This window comes from Abramis brama, assembly GCF_963993115.1.
Source record: "Abramis brama genome assembly, chromosome: 17".
Taxonomy (NCBI): Eukaryota; Metazoa; Chordata; class Actinopteri; order Cypriniformes; family Leuciscidae; genus Abramis; species Abramis brama.
Window position 1 is genome coordinate 34,393,499 of NC_139979.1, and position 25,987 is coordinate 34,419,485.

General features: G+C 41.3%; 1 protein-coding gene across 4 annotated transcripts in view; it reads left to right on the forward strand.

Moving 5' to 3' along the window:
- The window catches only part of inpp5b (inositol polyphosphate-5-phosphatase B), a 42,386-nt gene that overhangs the window by 11,718 nt on the left and 4,681 nt on the right, over positions 1-25,987 (forward strand). For 3 of the 4 annotated variants that reach the window (XM_084088847.1, XM_084088844.1, XM_084088845.1), the window contains 15 exons: positions 2,873-2,921; positions 4,219-4,389; positions 5,490-5,591; positions 6,151-6,265; positions 9,056-9,172; positions 9,702-9,889; positions 10,519-10,630; positions 10,738-10,847; positions 12,683-12,818; positions 14,167-14,277; positions 14,881-15,046; positions 17,968-18,203; positions 21,775-21,885; positions 22,243-22,327; positions 23,502-23,629. In XM_084088847.1, coding sequence (XP_083944973.1) covers positions 2,873-2,921; positions 4,219-4,389; positions 5,490-5,591; positions 6,151-6,265; positions 9,056-9,172; positions 9,702-9,889; positions 10,519-10,630; positions 10,738-10,847; positions 12,683-12,818; positions 14,167-14,277; positions 14,881-15,046; positions 17,968-18,203; positions 21,775-21,885; positions 22,243-22,327; positions 23,502-23,629 — 1,937 coding nt within the window. Of the gene's footprint in view, positions 1-883; positions 996-2,872; positions 2,922-4,218; positions 4,390-5,489; positions 5,592-6,150; positions 6,266-9,055; positions 9,173-9,701; positions 9,890-10,518; positions 10,631-10,737; positions 10,848-12,682; positions 12,819-14,166; positions 14,278-14,880; positions 15,047-17,967; positions 18,204-21,774; positions 21,886-22,242; positions 22,328-23,501; positions 23,630-25,987 lie in introns of those variants that run through there. The other variant, XM_084088846.1, reaches the window with a different exon arrangement.

Consider the following 25,987-nt stretch of genomic DNA (forward strand, 5'->3'; position numbering starts at 1 on the left):
CCAGAGCACTTCATGCTTCCTTCATTTTCCAGCAGGATTTGCACCTGCCCACACTGCCCAAATAACCAAAACCTGGCTCAATGACCATGGTATCACTGTGTAATTACTGTGTGATTTCATGTAATATTCCAAGTTTTTGAAATCCTGTTTTCGTGGGTTTTATGAGCTGGAAGCCCAAATTATGTACAAATAAACAACTAAATACTTGAAATCGTTTAGGTTGTGGGCCCTGAATCTATAATCTATGGAAGTTTAACGTTTTGAATGGAATTATTGAAATAAAGAAACTTTTCCATGATATTCTAATTTTTTGGAAAGGGTCTGTATATATATATATATATATATATATAAAAGCTAATTATAACAAAATAAATTACACTCCAGGTATATATTGCAATCCATATACCATATATATTGCCAGTAATTTAGAGAGTTTTAAGGCACTCCTCCTTTTTAATTGTTTTAAGGATTGAAATGAAATTTTTTAATTCCGCAACACATGGAGAAACTTTAACAAATCTACATTTGTGTAGGTCAAATTTGACTACATTAATTTCACAGAAATGTCATATTTTTGTTGTCCAAAAAGACAACAAATTTGATCTCTGCTGAAGTGCAACACTGAAAAACGCTGTCAGCTAGTTGAGTCTGATTCTCAATCGATTGATCCGTGTTCGACCGCGCGAGTCTGCAAACCAACCATCATGCGAAGCATAGACATAATAAATACATGCGGAGCCTCTGCTCATGAATAATAAGTGAGAAATGTGATCAATGGCTCAATTTGATTGGCTACAAATCTGACGTTGGTAAAAGGGCGCTTGCGAAGCCTCGTGATTGGACGCTACAGGAAGGTTAGGAGTAATTAATATTCATGAGCCAATCCTTCGGCGGAGTAGGACTCCCTGCCAAAGCTCCGTGTGTGTGTGTGTTCAGTGTGTAAGTACAGTCAGAATGCGAGAACAGGGAGATGTCTAATGCGACTCCACTAAATGGTAAGAAAAGTGCTCTCGGTTAAATATCAGCTTAAACAAACTAAACATACACAGCTAACGCTACATGTGTAGGAAACAACGATCGTGCGTCTCTTCTGGTCATCCGTTCTGACGTGTAACGTTACATTTAAATATAACTCAGTTCTTCTGTTTTTCACAGTGAAGTGTGTGTGTGTGTGTGTGTTTGTTTAGTGTGATACATAGACATAGACCTTTGATGTAGTAGTATAAAGAGTAATCCTCTGATCTGAGCTTGTTCTGTATGAATGTACACCTGACAATCTCACAGTCTGCTTTATAAACCGTGTGTGTTTGCTTATATCTTTATTTCCTTTTCTCCATTTACACATTGTTTATTTATCACTTTATTAAATGTTATCATGGTGTATTTGACCTTAGTGACCTGCTGCGTAACATGTTTAATATCATTTATAGATACATTATATGGAATATTTGCTCTTTTAAAATTCATTTGTAAAACCAAAGGACTATTTATATTACATCAGAAGAAATTAAAATGTATGAAAAGCTAATTACATAATCTAAAATAAATATTTAAAAGTCTGGGACCCACATAGAAAGTCTGGGGAATAAAAATCAGATTTTGATTCAGATTCTGTTTCTATAGGTCATAATCTACGCATTTAATCTCCTTCGTACGGCAGTCAGACTTTCTTCTTTCCATTTTGCTCTTTTTAAATTGTTCAAGTAAATTTTATTTTAAATTGTTCTGACAATTCAAAATAATTCTACAAATAGGCCTACACTTTATATATTTATATATACTGTACAATATACTTACCATGATGTTTAAGATATGATAAATTTATAACGTAAAGATTAAATAAAAAGTCTGTCTCAGACACTACTGGATATAATAACTTAAACCTAATTGTAAAGCATGATTTTTCATCACGTGGAGTCGTGGACTGATGATTTTAGAAAAAAGTATCTCTAGGTCACAGAAATGGACTTTTCGTTCAGAAACGACTGCATAATATCCAGGCGTCGAATCGAATCTGAATCAGTGTGATCAAACACAACACGAGCATGTGAGGCTTTAAGGTTTAGCTAAACTAAAATCGTCTGGTAAGTCTAAATGAGCCGACCGAACTTTACTGTGTTAAAGCAGTTTTAGCTCAAGCCATTGCTTTGACATCTGAGTGTGTGAAAGCGTGAGAAAACGGGCGTTTGTTTTGGCCCCGCCCACATTCCTCTCGTATGACATCATCGCAGGGTTCATGACGTCATCACAGTCGAACTCTGACCTGATCTCTCCCACAGACTGCTGTAAGAAACTTAGCTTACACTTTATTTTAAGGTGTCGTTGTTACAGTGTAATTATACATTTAAGAACGGAGTAATATCAGTTACTGTAGGGTTAGGGTTAGGATGGGTGTTTGGTTAAGGGTTAATTGCATGTAATTATGCATAATTTATAGTTATTACTACAGTAACTACATGTAACATGTGTAACAATGACACTGTAAAATAAAGTGTTTCCGCTGCAGGGTTCACACAAGGTGATTAAAGTGCTTGAATTTGACTTGGAAATTAAAGTCTTGGAAACCCTTATATTTCTGAAAAGGTCCTAATTTTGTTGATAAAACAGTCTTTTCTCACCCGTCTGATATTGAGACCCATTTCGAATGGCTCTGATAATTCAAGTATTTGATACAGCTGTGAATTTTTTAGAATTTGACACATAATAAAGATATTGTTTGATAAGTTAGATCTCTGATTGTAATCCTTGAAAAGAAAAACTCGTAAGATTTGAGCGAGTGTGTATTAATGAAGGACTGGTGTGTGTGTGTGTGTGTGTGTGTGTGTAACGCTGTGGACTAATCTGAGCTAATCTTCTGTCTCCACGTTTGCAGGAAAAGCCGAGGGCGTCGGACAGAAGAAAGAGGACGGTGTGTGTGAGAGGTACGTTTCACACTGTTAGCGTTTACATTATTTCATAGATCTGCAGTTATAACGGCTTAAACATGGTATATATAGTTATAACATGACTATTCCTGGCTGTTCTTGATTTAAAGCCGGGCTTATTCAACATCTCGCCGTGTTTCTGACTGATCTCGAGGAAATCTCCGCTAGGCATATTTTCGTGTTTCCAAAACATGTTTTTTTATTTACTGTGTTTATGACAGTAATTTGCAGACCAATCTTCAGTCACTAAAAACAAGATGCATGAAGTCAGACACTGTAGAAGAGAAATCAGTGATGAAAACAAACCTTCAGGAAGGAAGGAAACTTAAAGTTTGCTTTCCTTCTCTTTAAGGAGTATTTTAAAAGTTCAATCCGCAGTTTTCCTCATTTCTAAAAGCTCTACAAAACCGTCATGGTTTGATTTTCAAGGTGAGGTTAATAATCTGTTAGTTGGGAGTGTGAAGTCACGTTTTAACCTTAAAACAATACTTTAATACTGTTTATTTACTGTAAGAGTGCTGATGTAAGATATCATTAGTTGTTTCATCATATTTACTCTACCTAACTCAGTGTTTTTGACCACAGCTACATGTATGTGAGCAAAATACAGTAAAAACTGTCAAATATTGTTAGTATGTAAATCAGCTGTTTTCTGTGTGAATATACAGTAAAGTGTAATTTATTCCTGTGTTCAGCATCATTACTCCAGTCTTCAGTGTCACATGATCCTTCAGAAATCAGTATAATATGAGGATTTGATGATCAAGAAACGTTTATGATTGTTATCAGCTTTGAAAACAGGCGTGCTGCTTCATATTTTTATTTTTCAGGATTATTTGATGAATCGAAAGTTCAAAAGAACAGCGTTAATGTGAAATAGAAACTTGTGTATCATTATAAATGTCTTCTGTGATGACTCCGACCTGTGTTCCCCTGTTCCTGGACTCTTATGTTATTTCCTGTCTTGCTCCATGTTTTGCAGTTCCTTGTTGCGTTTAATGTTGATGAGTCTCCCAGGTGTGTCTCATTAGCCACGCCCCCTTGTTCTCTTGTTAAGCTGGTCTGCCTGTGTGTGTCGCCCTTTGTTCTCTGTCAGTCGTTGAATGGACATTCCCTAGTTTAGTGTGTTTCCTCCTCTGTGTTTTCACCAGTTACTTTGTGTTCACACTTAAATAATCTGACCTGCACGTGGATCCGCTTCCCAGCCGGCTCCTGTGCCTGTCTCAAATGTTACACATCTTGAATAAAAGTCAGATATTTCTGTCGTAAATCATTTCGTCTGGGTTTGTTTCAGTCAGGAGAGAGGGAAGGGCGAGGGGAGAGATGACCTGATCCGAAACTCCCAGCACATCTTGTCAAATAAAGACCAGATGCTCGGGATGCCCCAGTTCGGCCTGCGGGATAACCTCATCAAGTGTGAGCTCCTGAAGAACGAGGACGCCTACACGTACATCCAGAACTACAGGTGTGGATCAGTGCCGTTCTCATGCTTGAGGTCATAGAGGACCGAATATGCGCTTCACAGAGTCTTGATGCTGTCTCAGGCTCTACTAGAACAGGTTTTCCTGCTTGAATGTTGATTATTCTCCTCATATTCTCCATTGTTGCGGCTCCTCTCTTCCCAGTCTGTCAGTAACGCTCTGTTTAGTTCCTGTCTCTATGAAGCCCCTCCCCCTGAAAAGCACACTGTGCTCTGATTGGTCAGCTGGAGCAGTGTGTTATGATTGGAGGCGTTTCAGGGAGTTCAGAAACACTGAATGCATGAATGTTATTTTCTTGACATTACTGTGAAATATTGTTAACATTAGCTATAACAGTTATTCCCTGTTAAAAAACTGTTTCGTTTCCCTCCCACAAAACAATTAAATAAATAAAAATCATGAAAATTAATAATAAAAACAATATTTCTTTGCTCCAAATATTTTATTGACTAGAAATTCCTTTTTGTGAGGAAAGTAATTTATTATTATATACAATAATAATAATAACACTTATAAAATCACAAATTATTATGTAAACAGTAATCAGAAAAGACTGGAAAATTCATGAATATCTATGAATACACTATTTAAGACTGATTTCACTGTACCTTTAGTCGCCTTTATTTAGAAAACAAACTCAAAGATCATCCCTGAAACCTATTAGTTATAAATAACACTTTGAAACAATAACTATAACCAGAATTTTCAATTGAACAGTTTTGTTTGTTACTCGTACCTTTTTCTATTTAGTGCACTTTGTTTTCCCTTAGAAATGCAGCAGTGACTCTGCGTCGCCCCCTGTTGAGCGAAACCCTGTCCTACAGCTGCAAATACACGAAGAGTATTCATAAATCATAAGTATAGGCGCTCAAAGCTCTTCTTTAGGACAGAAAGCCTGAAGTCCAGAGTCAGAATGGCTTTATCACGCCTGTTTTGTTCTGACTCTGGCAGTCGTTCTCTCAGGCTCATCGTGAGCTTTCAGAATGCGTGAGATGTTTCCTAATTTAAACCGGCAGCTTCTCTCTTTGGCTCGTGTCGTGGGAACTTTTGAATCACCGGCTCTGTTCTCATTGTGTGCCGACAGCTTCTTCTTGGGAACGTACAATGTGAACGGCCAGAATCCGAAGGAAAGTCTCAGTCCATGGCTGGCGTCCACCGCCACCCCTCCTGACTTCTACCTCGTGGGGTGAGAATACGCCTAGTATATTTATGACCCTGGACCACAAAAGTATATTTATGACCCTGGACCACAAAAGTATATTTATGACCCTGGAGCACAAAACCAGTCTCGAGTCGCACGGGTATATCTGTGGCAATAGCCAACATTGTATGGGTCAAAACTATCGATTTTTCTTTTAAGGCAAAAATCATTAGGATATTAAGTAAAGATCATGTCTTATGAAGATATTTTGTACCTTTCCTACCGTAAATATATAAAACATGTATTTGTGTGAGTGAATGCGGCACAATCGCCAACATAAATGAACAACTTTAAAGGAGATTTTCTCAATGTTTTGAATTTTTTGCACCCTCAGATTCCAGATTTACAATAGTTGTATCTCGGCCAAATATTGTTATATTCTAACAAACCACACATCAATGGAAAGCTGATCTATTCAGCTTTCAGATGATGTATAAATCTCAATTTCAAAAAATTGCACCCATGTGACTGGTTTTGTGGTCCAGGGTCACATTCATGCTAACGTACACAGTGATGAAGACGTGAGTGTGATTCCCTGCTGTAGTTTCCAGGAGCTGGATCTCAGTAAGGAGGCGTTTCTCTTCAATGACACTCCTAAAGAGCCCGAGTGGATGCAAGCCGTCAACAAGAGCCTCCATCCAGATGCCAAGTATGCTTTAGTAAGGACCTCCTCTGCCCTCGCACCCATGAGCTAATGTTCAGATAACACAGAAGCACTGGTTTATTAGGATAATAACACCCTAATCGTCAACTAAACGAGAAGAGGCTTAGGCGACCAAACTATAAAACTCATCTTTGATCACCAAAATTACATATTTAAATGTTTTTTTCCTTGAAAACAATGTCTTCATGCCTTAAAATATCGTGAATGTAACTCGATAGCCTGGCTCCGCCCTCCTCAACACTTCCGTCTGGGTTTGCGGATATTCTTGGGTTTTCTCCGGTCAATTTTTTACCGGTCCAATCAGCGAACAGAGGGAGTGGCTGAGAACGATGACGTTGAGGTTGTGCACTAGGTTGAGTTGTAGACATACGTCACGACCAAACGTTAGCGATTGGTTATGGCAGATCCAATAGTTTTAAACTTCTTCAGAGTACCCGCCTTCAAGGAAGCTTGTCAATGGAGAGTGGCCAGACTCTCTGTACAAATGAAATGTACGAGAGTCTGGTAGGACCAGGCTAGTAACTCGACACCCTTGCCTCATTTAGTATGTGTGGTTCTATGAATATGCAAGTGAGCCCCGCCTCCACTCACTCCCTCAGCTCAGAGATCCACTGGTTGACGATCACACGTTGATCTGATTGGTTACAAGGTAGTTTGTGACGTCAGAAACACCAGCGATTTCAAAGCGTGTTTTTGAGACTGTCTTTGGTTCACTGCAGTTTTAAGGAGGAAATACTCAGCAATGGTGTCGACTTATGAATTTACACATGGTTTGTCTTAAAGCATATTAAAAACACCACATAGACACATAAACAACATTAAAAGCTGGATTTCACAACAGGGGGAGTTTATATATATTTTTTTTTAAATGTACAGACTGCTTTTCGACATTCATAATCATTACTTTTGCTGTGAAAAGCTTTATGCATGCACTTGCACGCTTAATATATATATTAAAAGGCTCATTGTTACGGTTTATTTATCTGTAATGAAGAGCAAAGTTTCATATAATATCCTTTCTCAGCTCTGAATCTCGAACCATTTTCCGATGTCTCTCCCCAACCTTAAGTATATATTTAAGTAAATAAATGAATATCATAATCGTCTGACTAGTCGACTAATGGCTTAAATGAACGACTACTAGTCGAATAGAAAATAATAATAATTTGTTACATTTATATAGCGCTTTTCTGGGCACTCAAAGTGCTTTAGAAGGGGGAATCTCCTCAACCACCACCAGTGTGAAGCATCACCTGATGATGCGACGGCAGCCGTACTGCGCCAGAACACACACCACACACCAGCTTACTGGTGGAGGGAGACAGTGATGAAGCCAATCAGTGTATAGGGATGATTAGGAGGCCATGATGGACAGAGGCCAAGGGGCAAATTTGGCCAGGACACCGGGGTTACACCCCTACTCTTTTTCGAAGGACATCCTGGGATTCAGGACCTCGGTTTATCGTCTCATCCGGAGGACGGTGCTCTTAGACAGTGTAATGTCCACCATCACTATACTGGGGCGTTAGGACCCACACAGACCACAGGGTGAGCAGCGCCCCCTGCTGGCCTCACTAACACCTCTTCCTGCAGCAACCTGGTTTTCCCAGGAGTCTCCCATCCAGGTACTGACCAGGCTCAGCCCTGCTTAGCTTCAGTGGGCGACCAGTCTTGGGCTACAGGGTGAAATGGCTGCTGGCATAAATCTTAAGTCGGGGAAGCCCTATTTATTAGAATATGCTGCTGATATGGATGGCTTTCAATTTATTACAAACTTCTAACTAGTCTGTGGTAAATCTTGAATGCTTTAGAGCAACAGACTTAAAGGTGCTCTAAGTAACTTTTTTATCTTAACCGAACAGCTTCGGAGTCATTGGAATGGTTATATGACTGTTTTCGGGTTGAATGGTGGTCTTCTCGCACCCCCCGAGCGCCTGTGAGCGGAAAAACCATACTTGCAACTTTGGGCCGCCGGCCGCAGCATCAGGAAGTATCGCGTGATATCAGGTCTCGCGATGTAACGAACTGCTTTACGGCACTGCACACGTACACTATCTAAACATTTATATGCTGGCCTTCTGTGTATCACACATACCTCAGTGGACATGGCCCCGTGCGTTCGCCGGCTTCTTTGAAAACAAATGCACAGGATCAGCGGGAGAAGATGGGAGGGGGGCGAGTCGCCAACGAGTTTTGACGACAGTGTTGTCAAATATTTATTCCGAAGCTGTAGGGGGAGCTCTAAAGAGAAACCCGCGAGCAAAAAGGCAGATTATTGCTGAAGTGAAAAAAAAGAAACTCTAAAAAAGTTACAGAATTTTACGTTTGTTGTTATGAAAAATGCACAAAAATACTATTTTCAATTTTTATATGAAATACATATTTTCTAAAACATATTTTATTCTAAAACTGCAAGAAAATCAAAGCCATAAATCTAAACTAATTGTGTTCCAAATTTGAGCTTGACATCTCAAAAAAATGAGCTTTCAGTCAGATTGTGTTTGGCCGCAGTACCAAACGCTTCCACTAGAGGACATTCATCTCCCATTCATTTCCATTTTTGACCACGATTAGAACAAGTGTGACTATTTTTTTCAGGACCGTTTAACCTTTTCTAATCATGTCCATGATTTTTGTTTTTGTGTTCGCATAGCATGTGCCAAAGCCTTTACTAAGTTTAGTACCATTCCGATGAAGTAAACAATACTAAAAAATTAAAGCACCAGAGGGTTAAATGTTTCACCCCTTTATTGCCCTTGTAAGAGTATTGCTGTGTGTTGTTCAGGTGAAGCTGGTGCGGCTGGTGGGAATCATGCTGTTGTTCTATGTGAAAGCGGAGCACGCGGCGCACATCTCTGAGATGGAGGCCGAGACCGTCGGCACAGGCGTCATGGGGCGCATGGTGAGTGTGTTACGAGGAGCGCAAGGATGAGTGTGTTATATGGGGCGGATGGTGAGTGTGTTATGTGGGGCGGATGGTGAGTGTGTTATGTGGGGCGGATGGTGAGTGTGTTATGTGGGGCGGATGGTGAGTGTGTTATGTGGGGCGGATGGTGAGTGTGTTATGTGGGGCGGATGGTGAGTGTGTTATGTGGGGCGGATGGTGAGTGTGTTATGTGGGGCGGATGGTGAGTGTGTTATGTGGGGCGGATGGTGAGTGTGTTATGTGGGGCGGATGGTGAGTGTGTTATGTGGGGCGGATGGTGAGTGTGTTAGAGGAGCGCTGAATGTAGACAACCAAACAACCTCACCTTAAAATAAAGTGTAACCTTGATGAGCTCCATGTTCTCATGCCTAGTTCTGCATGTTATATCGTGGCATATTAACATTACCATCTCTACAAAATGGACTCCAACTGTTCTCCTAAATTAGAAGCAAAAATAATGTAAGCTTAAGCCTATAACATTCAAATAACCTTCTTTCTCCTTTAGGGTAATAAAGGTGCAGTAGCCATTCGCTTCCAGTTTCACAACTCGGACATCTGTGTGGTGAACTCCCACCTCGCCGCGCACACCGACGAGTTTGAACGACGCAATCAGGACTTTAAGGACATTTGCCGCAGGATTCAGTTCCGGCAGGAGGACCCCTCACTGCCCCCCCTCACCATCATGAAGCACAAGTATGAACTAAACACGATAGCTGGCCAACATGCAGCATATCTGATTTAACGGGGTCTTATAATGCCCTTTTCACAAGATGTGAAATAAGCCTCTGATGTCCCCAGAGTTTTAGCTCAGTTTATATTTTTATATATCATGTTAAAATTGTCACTTTTTGGGGGTGAGCAAAAACACGCCATTTTTGTGTGTGTCCCTTTAAATGCAAATGAGCTGCTGCTCCCGGCACAGGGGGCGGAGCTTCAACAGCTTGTGTGTGTGTGTGTGTGTGTGTGTTAGCAGCTCCTATTATTTAGCATATTCTGTCATGATAATCTATAAATCGCGTTCCCCGGGGGCGGGGTGTATGCAAATTTTAGGATTAGTGATGTCACTAATCCGGGAGGAAGCTCATTGTAGTCTCTACCAGCCGTTTGTTGTAGTCCTTAAACAGCGATTTCTGTAAGAGAAAATATCTCCCTTTGCTTTGAGCGTCGTAACTTTGCAGATGTTGTTTATGCTCAAACAGCAACATTACACACTAACTAAACTTAGAAAAGTCAAATCATAATCAACCACCCCTTAAATTAGAGACAATTGTCAGGTTTTCCCTGTTTAAGTCTTTTATGGTCAATGTTCTCTTCTTTTCCAGTGTTGTGCTATGGCTGGGAGATCTAAACTATCGATTAAGTGACCTTGAAGTCGATCATGTGAAGGAATTAATAGCTAAAAAGGATTTTGAGACCCTGTGTAATCATGACCAGGTAACACTCGACACCGCTGCGGTTTCTCTGGATAATGTTGAGTTATATGGAAATATGAATGACTGTGTGTGTGTGTGTGTGTGTGTGTGTGTGTGTGTGTGTTTCAGCTGAAGCGGCAGATGGATGAGGAGGTTGTGTTTGTGGGATTCACGGAGGGAGAGATTGATTTCCAACCCACATACAAATATGACACTGGCTCAGATCAGTGGGACACAAGGTCAGAGAACACCATCACACATCACTTCTCCTGTCACACTTTCAATAAAAGAGCTAATATTCTCCACAACATACAATAAACGAACACATAGCAGTGTGCTCAAATCACGTCCTTTTCACACGCAAGAAACATTGACTAACATTACAAGTGGACTAGGGCTGCACGATATTCAAATGCAGTTTAATTAAATTAATACATGCACTGCTTGTGTTACGGTTAAGCATGGCACAGGTTTACACACGCTCGGTTTATTTACTGTGAATCAAGCCAATCTGAGACACTAAAACATGAGTGTTTCCTATCATGAGCTTCACTTTGAAAAATGCAGAGAATACATTTGCCAGGATACTGTCACAATAAAAGCTTGATGGTTAAAGTCTGCATTAAACGGAAGTCGCTCTGGTCTTTTCTCCCCTATTGTGCCGTATATCCGAGTGAAACTCTTCTGGAACAAGAACAGATGTAGGGAACCCTCGGCATCAGAGAAGAGATGCTGCAAGAGGAAGTGATTCGGATTCAAGATTACTGAAAAATACAAGAATATTTAATTTTGATTTCATTAATGTTTCAAAATAAATAAATATAGACAAATATATTAGTATTGTATTGTAAAGTTGTACCTTATTACAATATTTTTATTTTTTTATTCTTATTTTTTTATATAATCACAAACAAATAAACAATTATTATTACTTCATAGTCATATTAAATGGGTCAAAAACAGTGGCAGTTTTTAAATATCACAGAAAAGCAGAATATTGAAATGTCAGGTTTCTTCCAATATTATGCTGCCCTACAGTCTAAAGCAAATAAATAAATAGATACATTTAGAACATAATAAAATGCTATACAAGTAGGAAATGGCAAGTGTTTGTAAGTGTCAGTATTATTTCTGGTCTGATTACTTCATCAAAGCAATGTTTTGTTTTATTGCTGGTTTCCTTTATTATTATTATTCCCAGTAGATAGTGAATGACAGCCCTATAAACCATACATAAGAAAATGATGAAATTTGGCACACTCATAGAGGTGGCCCTGAATAGTAATCTGACCAACTTTGGGGTTTCTAGGACCAACTCTATAGCGCCACCACCAGTTCAAATATTCACTTTTCTTTTTGTCATAACTTTTGAACCTTTTGTCCTTGAAACAAATTTCTTAGTACAGCCGATTACTCTCCTCGTGCTGAAAAACCTCTCCGATGATCATTGGCCCAAGCCTCGCAGAAATGACTGAACAGAGTTTTGATATTCCTTTTTGTTAAAACGTTACAGTGATGTGAACCTAATATTGACTCTGAATTCCATTAGATGCTCAATAGTTTTATCTATTGAAACAAAACTTGGTACACTTCATCAACACCATGATCTGAGTGTGTGTGCCAAATTTGGAAACAGCGCCACCTACAGGTCATGAGATCTGAAAAATGGCTCAGTTTCTCACAACTTTTGAAATGTTTGTCAGAATGTTTGGTCATGGATCGGATCGGAAGAGTCACATGTCTGCCGTTTTGAAATTTGTCATAAATTGCACTAAAAAAATTAAATGCTTTGACGCATCGGCACAAAATTTCATCAACAGCATATCCTGAAGATACCCAAAACGTTTGAAGAAAGCATCGCCTAGAGTTCAGAAGTTCATGTTCTTGATGTGGTTTAGCCCCATTATTTATTCCTGTGATCAAAGCTGAATGTTCAGCATCATTACTCCAGTCTTCAGTGTCACATGATCCTTCAGAAATCACTCTAATATGTTGATTTGCTGCTCAAGAAACATATATGATTATTATCAGTGTTAAAAACACTTTATTTGTGTGTGTGTTTGTGTCTATTCAGTGAGAAGTGTCGAGTTCCTGCGTGGTGTGACCGCATCCTGTGGAGGGGGAAGGACATAAAACAGCTTAATTACCAGAGTCACATGACCCTGAAGACCAGTGACCACAAACCCGTCAGCTCTCTGCTAGAGATAGGGGTGAGAGCAGCAGACGTGGCCGTACACACTCGTTCTCAGTAGGGTTGGGTCTCGCTTTAATTTGAACGATTCCGATTCTTAACGATTACTAATTTCGATTCCAATCAGGCAAAAAAAAAAAAAAACTTAGATATCATTCATATTGAGTCTAATTGCAAAATATTTAATTGTAGCTGAAAATCATGACCAAAAATCTACAGGCTAAAGAACACTTACACAAGGAACGTTTGCCTGTGGTTTAAAATACCATAGAAGAACAACTAGCCGAACTAATATACATTTCAAGCATTATTAAAGACAAGTAAACACTCAGTAATTAAACAACAACAAATAAAAAATGAGCAATCGCAACACATAGATACAACTGAACAAAGATGCGATTGAAATAAACAGTGTTTTAAGATTTTCAGGTACAGAAACTGTAATCACATGTAAAATAACACTGCAGTTTATAAATAAAATATACATTACAAATATAGTTACACAAAAGTTATTCAGTCAAGAACGAGTGAATTTTCTCTGTCTTGTGTTGTTTGATTAGAGTTATCATAGAGACGGCAGGAATATTAGTGTTATTATAGAGCGGGAATATTAGCGTTATTATAGAGCGGGAATATTAGCGTTATTATAGAGCGGGAATATTAGCGTTATTATAGAGCGGGAATATTAGCGTTATTATAGAGCGGGAATATTAGCGTTATCATAGAGCGGGAATATTAGCGTTATTATAGAGCGGGAATATTAGCGTTATTATAGAGCGGGAATATTAGCGTTATTATAGAGCGGGAATATTAGTGTTATTATAGAGACGGCAGGAATATTAGTGTTATTATAGAGCGGGAATATTAGTGTTATTATAGAGCGGGAATATTAGTGTTATCATAGAGCGGGAATATTAGTGTTATTATAGAGCAGGAATATTAGTGTTATTATAGAGCGGGAATATTAGTGTTATTATAGAGCAGGAATATTAGCGTTATTATAGAGCAGGAATATTAGTGTTATTATAGAGCGGGAATATTAGTGTTATTATAGAGCAGGAATATTAGAGTTATTATAGAGCAGGAATATTAGTGTTATTATAGAGACGGCAGGAATATTAGGCTGCTGTCACTTTAAGAGCTGCACAGATCCAGTATACTGATACACATGTTTGCAGCACAGAAAACAGCGAGTCGTCTCACGCTTGAATTATTTAAAGTCATATTGAAATGCTCACAAAGGAATCAATAAGAGGAATCGAAATTTTAATTTTATAACAAGTATCCGATTCCTGAAGTGGAATCGATTTTCAATCCCCAACCCTAATACTCAGTCCCTTACTGACATCTGCCGTGACTCTGCACAGATCAAGCTTGTGAACGACGAGTCCTACAAGCGGACGTTTGAAGAGATCGTGAGGCGCATCGACAGACAGGAGAATGACTGTATTCCTTCAGTGTCGCTGTCTCAGAGAGAGGTGAGCCGCTTCCGTCCTCCTCCACCTGAAGTGTGTCATTATTCACTCACTGATTTGACACATTTTACATTTACACTTCCATTCAAAGGTTTGGGGTCAGTAAGATTATTCTCTTTTGAAAGAAAGTTATACTTTTATTCAGAAAGATCACATTAAATTAATCAGAAGTGACAGTAAAGACATTTATAATGTTACAAAAGATTATATATATATATATATATATAAATAATAATAATAATCTTTTGAACTTTCTATTCATCAAAGAATCCTGAAAAATAACATCAATTCCATTTCCACAAAAATCTGCGGTTTTCAACACTGATAATAATCATAAATGTTTCTTGAGCATCAACTCATCATATTATACTGATTTCTGAAGGATCATGTGACACTGAAGACTGGAGTAATGATGCTGAAAGTTCAGGAATAAATTACACTCTACTATAGATTCACATAGAAAACTGCTATTTTAAATTGTAATAATATTTCACAATTTTTACTGTTTACTTGTACTGTTTTTTGTTTTTTAGTCAGTATTTACGTGTTTATCCTCTGAATGGAAACGAATGCCTGATTGTGGTGTGTTTTGGTGTGTTTGTGCAGTTCCACTTCGAGCATGTGAAGTTCATGCAGCATCAGGCCCAGACGGTGCGCGTCCACAACGACGGCCAGGTGCCGTGCCAGTTCGAGTTCATTCAGAAGCTGGACGAGCCGTTCTACTGCAAACCCTGGCTGACAGCAAACCCGTGCAAAGGCTTCCTGGCCCAGGGTGAGACCGCTCAACCACAGTCAGGGTTGGAGATGAACCTTTTCACCCACCGGCCAGTTTGGCTACTAAATGTTTAAGTTACCGACCATTCAGAACTTCTACTAGCCAGAAGAAGAGGAAGAAATAAACCAGATTAACTACGTCACAGCTTATATATATACATTTCACAGATTCATTTCTTATTCAAACTAAATCCTGTCATCCAGCATCTCCTCCCTTCCTCTTTCATCCTCATCCTTTTCACCAAAAATGTGTTTTAGGAGGACAAAGAACATGTTGGATGTTGGAAAATAACAATGTCTTTTCTGTTCACCAAATGTTTTTTAATCTTCGCTATTGCTTCAATAACAAGCGCTCGCCGTTGTGTTGTGTAGTGACGTGTGTGTTCAAGTAAGCCAGATATGAGCAGATTCTGCACAATACGCTGTATTAAATATATCAGGATGAATCACGAGTATTTGCGCTAAATCCGCACAGATTTGTCTTACACAAACTTCCCCTGCAAAGTGAGTAACCATAATGAGTAATTAATGATTAATGTGTTTACATGAACGCTTTTCAGTCCGATTGAGCCGTCAGTCCCATTACTAACGGGTTATTTGGTTGCATGTAAACGTAGCCAGTGTGGTTTAACTCCTCATCTCAGATTAATAAAGAGTGTCTCACAATAACAAACAAACAACAGTTATTGAGAAATGTGGACATCAGCTCCACTTGGATAAACATTGTACAAGATATTTTAATGCTAATGACAAAACCAGTGAAATATCAACTGATTTGATAATAAAATGTGATTTATTGTCATATTTTATTACCATTTTCTAAACTATAGCGAATAAACAGTGATAGTGTGAGAAATGTTGAAGGTGTGTGAATAATCTTTGGTGTGACTGTATATGCACCCACTGTCAGTGTGAATATATCTACAGTATGAAGCACCTCTAAAACGACAGCTGTTACTGTTTTATTGAGATTGACTAGCACTGTTTCACACCCTCTTGTGTTAGCTAATGCCATCAGTTATTTCACTCACTCAGTTTCCTAACACAAGCAGGTGTGACACAAGACGTTTCAACACCAAGTCATTTGCCAATCAGAACATACTTGATCCTTCCCTCGCGTCCTGTAACACATCCTTCCCTTGCGGGTCTAAATGACCGAAGCCCTAAAATGATGCTTATTTTGATCATATTTTTCAATTTTTTTAATGTAATTTTTTATATTATTTTTTATATTTATTTTTTATTATTATAGTTTGATAATATTTTTCCAATTTTTTTTTTAATGCATTTTTTTTTATTTTTTTATTTTTTTTATTTACCTTTAAATTACAAGATTTAATCAATAAATAATAAATAAATAGTAATTTAGTAATTTAAGCACATTAAGCACAAATATCTTACATTGGGTGTCTTTGCCGACCTCGTGTGGAAAAAATATAATATAACATGATATTTCATGACTCTTGCCACTAGATGGAGCTCTATATGGAGCAAATGAGCTGTTCTGCTGGGTCCTAAAGCCAGTTTTTCTTCAGTATGCATTCAGATACACATGTAGACATTATAAAATCATTTTTTGGTAAAGTTTTAGCAATTTTTGTCTGAATTTTGAGCATTTTTTTGGTTATTATATATATGTACTGAATAGGGGTGTGAGATATATATCGTCTGCAATAATATCGTAATTGTTGTTTTAACAATGTGCGATTTGACATTATTGAGTATAGCCTATCCCTCACACACACACACACACACACACACACACACACACACACACACCCAGAGAGTGTATGCATCCTCTACGTGATGTAATCTTGTAGCCTAGACTAGTGCGGGTGTGCATTCAGAGTGCGTAATGTAGTACTAAATATCACAAGAGTGCAGTTTTTCTCCAAAAAATTAGCATGATAACAAATGTGATATTGATTGTATACAAGTTTAATAAACAAGAAGATAAGTGACTTACATTTTAAACACCATATTGCCTGTTTTTGCTCTATTTCGCCAACGAAAATAGTTAAAAAACAAAGCCAACAGGAACAAATTCCTTACTGAGTGAATCAGCCTTTTGAACGAATCAGTTGACTAGGATAGATTGAGAGTCAAATGCCTCTTTCCTTGAAGAATCAGTGAAACCTCAGTGATTCGCTCATTAACAGTGTCATGCTGCCACCTACTGGCGGTTTCAGTCTCACATTTAAAGAATCTTTTCTTGTTTTAAATCATTTTAAATATCAATATTCAATATTGCAAAGATTAATTTTGTTGATACTGATACTGAATACAGCCCTATTGTGTCTTATTTTTATAATTAGATTTGATTAAATATATGAAATTGACACAAAAGATGATGCATGCATATAATTAGGTTTAAAAATTGGCTTTATAAAGGTAAAATGGCCATATTGGGTAAAAATCAATTGAAACATATTGGAAAAAATAAGTTCTGTCACTGCTGTGAACTGACCACCACACAGAGTATGAAGAATATCAAGAATACCCTAAGTTAATAACTAATGATCTTCGCAACGGAAGTGAATCAATCAATCAAAACTAACTTTATCTGGACAATTACTTTATCCTAGAGCTGCTGTAAAGCCTAAACAATCTGTTACGGTAATTTCCTATTCACTGTAAAGCTGCTTTGAAACAATCCATATTGTTAAAAGCACTATGTAAATGAATGTGACTTGACTTGGGTAAATATGGACGTTAACCCAAAGTTTATGAATGTACAGCGTGAAATGGCAGTTTATGAATAGCAAGGATCAATTGTGAACCCTGGGTAAATAATGAGCAGTGGTGAAACATGAAGATAACCAAGGAGTATTGTGCACCCTATTGTGCACTCAACATTTCACCTCCCCCAATGCAGTGCTAAATGTGGTCTCCTCTGATGTGACTGTGGTGTGTGTGTAGGTGGCAGCGTGGACATCGACCTGGAGGTGTTTGTGAACCGCTCTACGGCCCCGGAGCTGAACTCAGGCCAGCAGCAGCTCGAGGATATACTGGTCCTGCACCTGGAGAGGGGGAAAGATTACTTCATCTCCATCACGGGCTCGTACCTGCCCAGCTGCTTCGGCTCGTCTCTCGCCACACTGTGTCTGCTGAGGGAACCCATCCAGGAGATGCCGCTCGACACCGTCAGAGAGCTGGTGAGAGACACACTCTTCCTGACTGATCCACAGACCGCTAGAGTTTTGAACCATGCATTTGCCAGTCAGCAGTAAGGGGCGTGTCTACTCATGATGGGGAGGAGAGAGAGTGAGCCAATCAGCAGTAGGGGGCGTGTCTACTCATGATGGGGAGGAGAGAGAGTGAGCCAATCAGCAGTAGGGGGGTGTCCACTCATGATGGGGAGGAGAGAGAGTGAGCCAATCAGCAGTAGGGGGCGTGTCTACTCATGATGGGGAGGAGAGAGAGTGAGCCAATCAGCAGTAGGGGGCGTGTCTACTCATGATGGGGAGGAGAGAGAGTGAGCCAATCAGCAGTAGGGGGCGTGTCTACTCATGATGGGGAGGAGAGAGAGTGAGCCAATCAGCAGTAGGGGGCGTGTCCACTCTTGATGGGGAGGAGAGAGAGTGAGCCAATCAGCAGTAGGGGGCGTGTCTACTCATGATGGGGAGGAGAGAGAGTGAGCCAATCAGCAGTAGGGGGGTGTCCACTCATGATGGGGAGGAGAGAGAGTGAGCCAATCAGCAGTAGAGGGCGTGTCTACTCGTGATGGGGAGGAGAGAGAGTGAGCCAATCAGCAGTAGGGGGCGTGTCTACTCATGATGGGGAGGAGAGAGAGTGAGCCAATCAGCAGTAGGGGGCGTGTCTACTCATGATGGGGAGGAGAGAGAGTGAGCCAATCAGCAGTAGGGGGCGTGTCTACTCATGATGGGGAGGAGAGAGAGTGAGCCAATCAGCAGTAGGGGGCGTGTCCACTCATGATGGGGAGGAGAGAGAGTGAGCCAATCAGCAGTAGGGGGCGTGTCCACTCATGATGGGGAGGAGAGAGAGTGAGCCAATCAGCAGTAGGGGGCGTGTCTACTCATGATGGGGAGGAGAGAGAGTGAGCCTATCAGCAGTAGGGGGGTGTCCACTCATGATGGGGGAGGAGAGAGAGTGAGCCAATCAGCAGTAAGGGGCGTGTCTACTCATGATGGGGAGGAGAGAGAGTGAGCCAGTCAGCAGTAGGGGGCGTGTCCACTCATGATGGGGAGGAGAGAGAGTGAGCCAATCAGCAGTAGGGGGCGTGTCTACTCATGATGGGGAGGAGAGAGAGTGAGCCAATCAGCAGTAGGGGGCGTGTCTACTCATGATGGGGAGGAGAGAGAGTGAGCCAATCAGCAGTAAGGGGCGTGTCCACTCATGATGGGGAGGAGAGAGAGTGAGCCAATCAGCAGTAGGGGGCGTGTCCACTCTTGATGGGGGAGGAGAGAGAGTGAGCCAATCAGCAGTAGGGGGCGTGTCCACTCATGATGGGGAGGAGAGAGAGTGAGCCAATCAGCAGTAAGGGGCGTGTCTACTCATGATGGGGAGGAGAGAGAGTGAGCGAATCAGCAGTAAGGGGCGTGTCTACTCATGATGGGGAGGAGAGAGAGTGAGCCAATCAGCAGTAGGGGGCGTGTCTCATGATGGGGGAGGAGAGAGAGTGAGCCAGTCAGCAGTAGGGGGCGTGTCTCATGATGGGGAGGAGAGAGAGTGAGCCAATCAGCAGTAGGGGGCGTGTCCACTCATGATGAGGTAGGAGAGAGTGAGCCAATTAGCAGTAGGGGGTGTCCACTCATGATGGGGGAGGAGAGAGAGTGAGCCAATCAGCAGTAAGGGGCGTGTCCACTCTTGATGGGGGAGGAGAGAGAGTGAGCCAATCAGCAGTAGGGGGCGTGTCCACTCATGATGGGGAGGAGAGAGAGTGAGCCAATCAGCAGTAAGGGGCGTGTCTACTCATGATGGGGAGGAGAGAGAGTGAGCCAATCAGCAGTAAGGGGCGTGTCTACTCATGATGGGGAGGAGAGAGAGTGAGCCAATCAGCAGTAGGGGGCGTGTCCACTCATGATGGGGAGGAGAGAGAGTGAGCCAATCAGCAGTAAGGGGCGTGTCTACTCATGATGGGGAGGAAAGAGAGTGAGCCAATCAGCAGTAGGGGGCGTGTCCACTCCTGATGGGGGAGGAGAGAGAGTGAGCCAATCAGCAGTAAGGGGCGTGTCTACTCATGATGGGGAGGAGAGAGAGTGAGCCAATCAGCAGTAAGGGGCGTGTCTACTCATGATGGGGAGGAGAGAGAGTGAGCCAATCAGCAGTAGGGGGCGTGTCTCATGATGGGGGAGGAGAGAGAGTGAGCCAGTCAGCAGTAGGGGGCATGTCTCATGATGAGGTAGGAGAGAGTGAGCCAATCAGCAGTAGGGGGCGTGTCCACTCATGATGGGGGAGGAGAGATTATTCCAATGTAAATCAGCCGTTTTCTATGTGAATATATAGTAAAATGTAATTTATTCCTGTGATCAAAGCTGCATTTTCAGCATCATTACTCCAGAACATGATCCTTCAGAAATCAGCATAATATGATGATTTGATGCTTAAGAAACATTTATGATTATTATCAGTGTTGAAAACAGTTGTGCTGCTTCAGATATTTGTGGAAACCATCATACATTTTATTTTTCAGGATTCTTTAATAAACAGAAAGTTCAAAAGACGGCTTTGGAATCTTATCAAATAAAATACATTCTCAATACATTGCAGATATGCTCACTGAATATAAACCCAACAGATCACTCAGATCATCAGGATCACAACAGCTAGAAACACCAAGGGTTCACTCTAAGCATGGCGAGTCCGCTTTAGCTATTATGCTGGATCAGCTTCCAGAGGAGATCAGATGTGCTCCTACAGTATCACCTTCACATCCAGACTCAAAACACACGTTCAGCTGTGCATTTACTGAATGAGCACTGTGCCACTGTTCGTCCGCCTGATCACACTGTATTTTATCTCTGCATTCTCCTTTTGATTCTAAACTGAACTCATGGCACTGATTGATAACCGGTGCTTTGTGAAGGGTATTGTATTGGTATTGTGAAGGGACCAAATTTGTGAGCAAGTGCTCATCTTTCTGTGGTGGAGTGTGAGAGGGATTGCCTCATGACGATCAAGAGAACACTGTGGTGGTGACTAGCACAGATTACTGGTCTGGATTGGTACAGATTACTGGTCTGGTGGGCTCAGATAATCCACGGTATATGAACATCCACAGAAGATTACTGACTGTCATGGGGAAATCTCAGAGTCAAAATAAGATACACCGGTGTTTCGCCAGATGAGAAATTTATTCTATGTATCATCTTTTTACTATTTTAATTAATTTTACTCTAATTAATTTTATAACTATATAATTGATCTCTTTTAATTCCTTTTATATATATGTTGTAATTTCCCTTGCTTTTATTTTGTGTCTATTTTCTATGCAAAGCTCTATGAATTGCTATAGTGTGATTATTATAATTCCTTTCTATGTAAAGCTTTTGAATTGCCTTGCCTTTTGTAACATTAAAATGGTCTTTTCGTTTGATCAGTTCGATGGGTCCTTGTCTCTAGGTTTAGATTCAAAAAGGCCTTTTGCAATCAGCCAATGGAGACATTTCTGGGCCGTATTTAAATGTTCTATTATCATTAACTTGGTTAAAAGCCATAATTATCTGGGAGTTATTAATTTGCCTCATATTTTGTGTGTTATATCAGAGTATGAAGTCAAAAAGCCAGACGAGTGACACGGAGACTGATAAACCTCAAGAAATCCCCAAGGAATTATGGATGATGGTGGACCATCTCTTCCGTTATGCAAAAAAGCAGGTCAGGACTTGCTGAAACTCGTCTCTTTGCCCGTGTAAAAACATTCAAGCTGTGCTTTTGTGATTCTGTGCTGCTGTGCTGCTGTTTGTCTTTGTTATGGTCTCCCATTGAGCTCCTCTCCATAGAAACACCAACACTAAAGCAGGAATCCGTCCAGCGCTTGCCTTGGGAGTTGTTTCAGGAACAAGAATTTAACATTCCCCGAATCGTGCTTTGTTGTTGAGAGAGGGCTGACTGAGTTACTCATGTGATTGACTGGACTGACTGTAAATAAAACTTTAAAGGACAATGACTGGAGTTCATCCAAGGACTTTGAAAGCAGACCTGATGAAGTGTGTGTGTGTGTGTGTGTTACAGGAAGACCTGTTTCAGCAGCCCGGCCTGCGCAGTGAGTTCGAGGAGATTCGGGATTGTTTGGACACGGGCAGCTTGGACACTCTCCGTATCCTTTCACACGCTCACTGTATAATAAATGTCTGTGATCTGAACTGACCCGAACTGAACTCCTTTATTTCTGGATAATTCCAGATATTAAAATGTTTTTCTTTTTGCCACTACATAAATAGACCAGGTGAAAAAAGGACATATTCCAAGTGTAGTCCAATGGAATAAATAATTCACGGGATACTGTATGGGTGACCATTTTCACATCGCAAGAGCAGAATAAAAAAGAAAAAAGACAAATATAACGTAAAAAATATTTACGTCGCATTAAAGTGCCCCTATTATGCTATTTTAAAGGTTCCTAAGGTCTTCTGCAACAGCATTATATGCATCCAAGGTCATAAACACTTTAATTTTATCATAAAATCCACTGCAGCATCTGCTCTTTTCTCTCAGTGTCTGAAACGCTCTGATAAAGATTCAGTCTCTCTAAACCCCGCCTCTCTGAGAGCGGCTCTGCTCTGATTGGTCAGAAACAAACGCTCATTATCATATCTGAATCTCAGCTCTTGATCACAGTGATACGAACAGTAACGATGTCTCATCCTTTGGAAGTGTGTCAAAGTATATTTGCTTTCTCAAACTCTTCCAGTCTCATCTACAACTACAGCGTTTGAGGGCGGAGCAAAGCAGACGCTGTTCAGCCAATCACAGGCTGGCATTATGTAAATTGGTTACAAATTAGCAGGTTCAGCAGAAGTGAGACTGAATTACTGACGAATTGTTTCATGCAGTTCGATTCTTTCTTTTGGGAGACAAAAACTCTATTACACACTACATGACAGGGCATATCCCCAAAACATAATGGGGCACTTTAAAAATTGTATTATTAAGAAACATAAATAAATACTAAAGTTTAAATGCAGTAGTCAACTTCTAAAATCAGATGTTTTTGTGACCAAATTAATAAAAAATCTCATTATTTTTAGTTTTAACGTTTAACTCAAACGTTTTGCCTAGATTTGTGTTCAGGTCTTTATAGGCCTAATAATATATAATGACTCAAACTACATTAGACACACACTTCAGTTATTTCCAGTGATGTGAAGATACCTGGGCTTCTAGTTAAGGACTGTGTAGCAGATCTTTTATCCTACAACATGAGCCACCAGTGGAGGCGCTCTGCTGTAGTGAACGATGATGATAATGACCCTTGACCTGAGCGCTGTCAGCCGGCAGTAATCACTCCGTGGCCGAAGCCCTGCTCCTGTTCCTCGACGCTCTTCCCGAACCCGTCATTCCCTTCTCCTTCTACCAGCAGTGCCTGGACATCAGCGCAGACGGCGGCCAGTGCAGACAGGTGTGTGTGTGCGTGCGTGCATGTGTGTGTGTGTGTGTGTGTGTGTGTGTGTGACCTTAATCTGTGTTACTCTGACTCTCACACACATCAGCGCAGACGGCGGCCAGTGCAGACAGGTGTGTGTGTGTGTGTGTGTGTGACCTTAATCTGTGTTACTCTGACTCTCACACACATCAGTGCCGACAGCAGCCAGTGAAGACAGGTGTGTGTGTGTGTGTGTGTGTGTGTGACCTTAATCTGTGTTACTCTGACTCTCACACACATCAGTGCCGACAGCAGCCAGTGCAGACAGGTGTGTGTGTGTGTGTGTGCGTGTGTGTGTGTGTGTGTGTGTGTGACCTTAATCTGTGTTACTCTGACTCACACACATCAGTGCCGACAGCAGCCAGTGCAGACAGGTGTGTGTGTGTGTGTGTGCGTGCGTGTGTGTGTGTGTGTGTGTGACCTTAATCTGTGTTACTCTGACTCTCACACACATCAGTGCCGACAGCAGACAGTGCAGACAGGTGTGTGTGTGTGTGTGTGTGTGACCTTAATCTGTGTTACTCTGACTCTAACACACATTAGAGCCGACAGCAGACAGTGCAGACAGGTGTGTGTGTGTGTGCGTGCGTGCGTGTGCGTGCGTGCGTGTGCGTGCGTGTGTGTGTGTGTGTGTGTGACCTTAATCTGTGTTACTCTGACTCTCACACACATCAGTGCCGACAGCAGCCAGTGCAGACAGGTGTGTGTGTGTGTGTGTGCGTGCGTGTGTGTGTGTGACCTTAATCTGTGTTACTCTGACTCTCACACACATCAGTGCCGACAGCAGACAGTGCAGACAGGTGTGTGTGTGTGTGTGTGTGTGAGTGAGTGAGACCTTACTCTGTGTTACTCTGACTCTTACACACATGCTGTTGGACATCAGCGCAGACAGGTGTGTGTGTGTGTGTGTGTGTGTGTGACACTACTCTGTGTTACTCTGACTCTCACACACCTGCTGTTGGACATCAGCGCAGACAGGTGTGTGTGTGTGTGTGTGTGTGTGTGTGTGTGAAACTACTCTGTGTTACTCTGACTCTTACACACATGCTGTTGGACATCAGCGCAGACAGGTGTGTGTGTGTGTGTGTGTGTGTGTGTGTGTGTGTGTGAAACTACTCTGTGTTACTCTGACTCTCACACACATCAGTGCCGACAGCAGACAGTGCAGACAGGTGTGTGTGTGTGTGTGTGTGTGTGTGTGTGACACTACTCTGTGTTACTCTGACTCTTACACACATGCTGTTGGACATCAGCGCAGACAGGTGTGTGTGTGTGTGTGTGTGTGTGTGTGTGTGTGTGAAACTACTCTGTGTTACTCTGACTCTTACACACATGCTGTTGGACATCAGCGCAGACAGGTGTGTGTGTGTGTGTGTGTGTGTGTGTGTGACACTACTCTGTGTTACTCTGACTCTTACACACATGCTGTTGGACATCAGCGCAGACAGGTGTGTGTGTGTGTGTGTGTGTGTGTGTGTGTGTGTGACACTACTCTGTGTTACTCTGACTCTTACACACCTGCTGTTGGACATCAGCGCAGACAGGTGTGTGTGTGTGTGTGTGTGTGAAACTACTCTGTGTTACTCTGACTCTTACACACATGCTGTTGGACATCAGCGCAGACAGGTGTGTGTGTGTGTGTGTGTGACACTACTCTGTGTTACTCTGACTCTTACACACATGCTGTTGGACATCAGCGCAGACAGGTGTGTGTGTGTGTGTGTGTGTGTGTGTGTGTGTGTGTGTGTGTGTGTGTGTGTGTGACACTACTCTGTGTTACTCTGACTCTCACACACCTGCTGTTGGACATCAGCGCAGACAGGTGTGTGTGTGTGTGTGTGTGTGTGTGTGTGTGTGTGTGTGACACTACTCTGTGTTACTCTGACTCTTACACACCTGCTGTTGGACATCAGCGCAGACAGGTGTGTGTGTGTGTGTGTGTGTGAAACTACTCTGTGTTACTCTGACTCTTACACACATGCTGTTGGACATCAGCGCAGACAGGTGTGTGTGTGTGTGTGTGTGACACTACTCTGTGTTACTCTGACTCTTACACACATGCTGTTGGACATCAGCGCAGACAGGTGTGTGTGTGTGTGTGTGTGTGTGTGTGTGTGTGTGTGTGTGTGTGTGTGTGTGTGTGTGTGTGACACTACTCTGTGTTACTCTGACTCTCACACACCTGCTGTTGGACATCAGCGCAGACAGGTGTGTGTGTGTGTGTGTGTGTGTGTGTGTGTGTGTGTGTGACACTACTCTGTGTTACTCTGAGTCTCACACACCTGCTGTTGGACATCAGCGCAGACAGGTATGTGTGTGTGTGTGTGTGTGTGT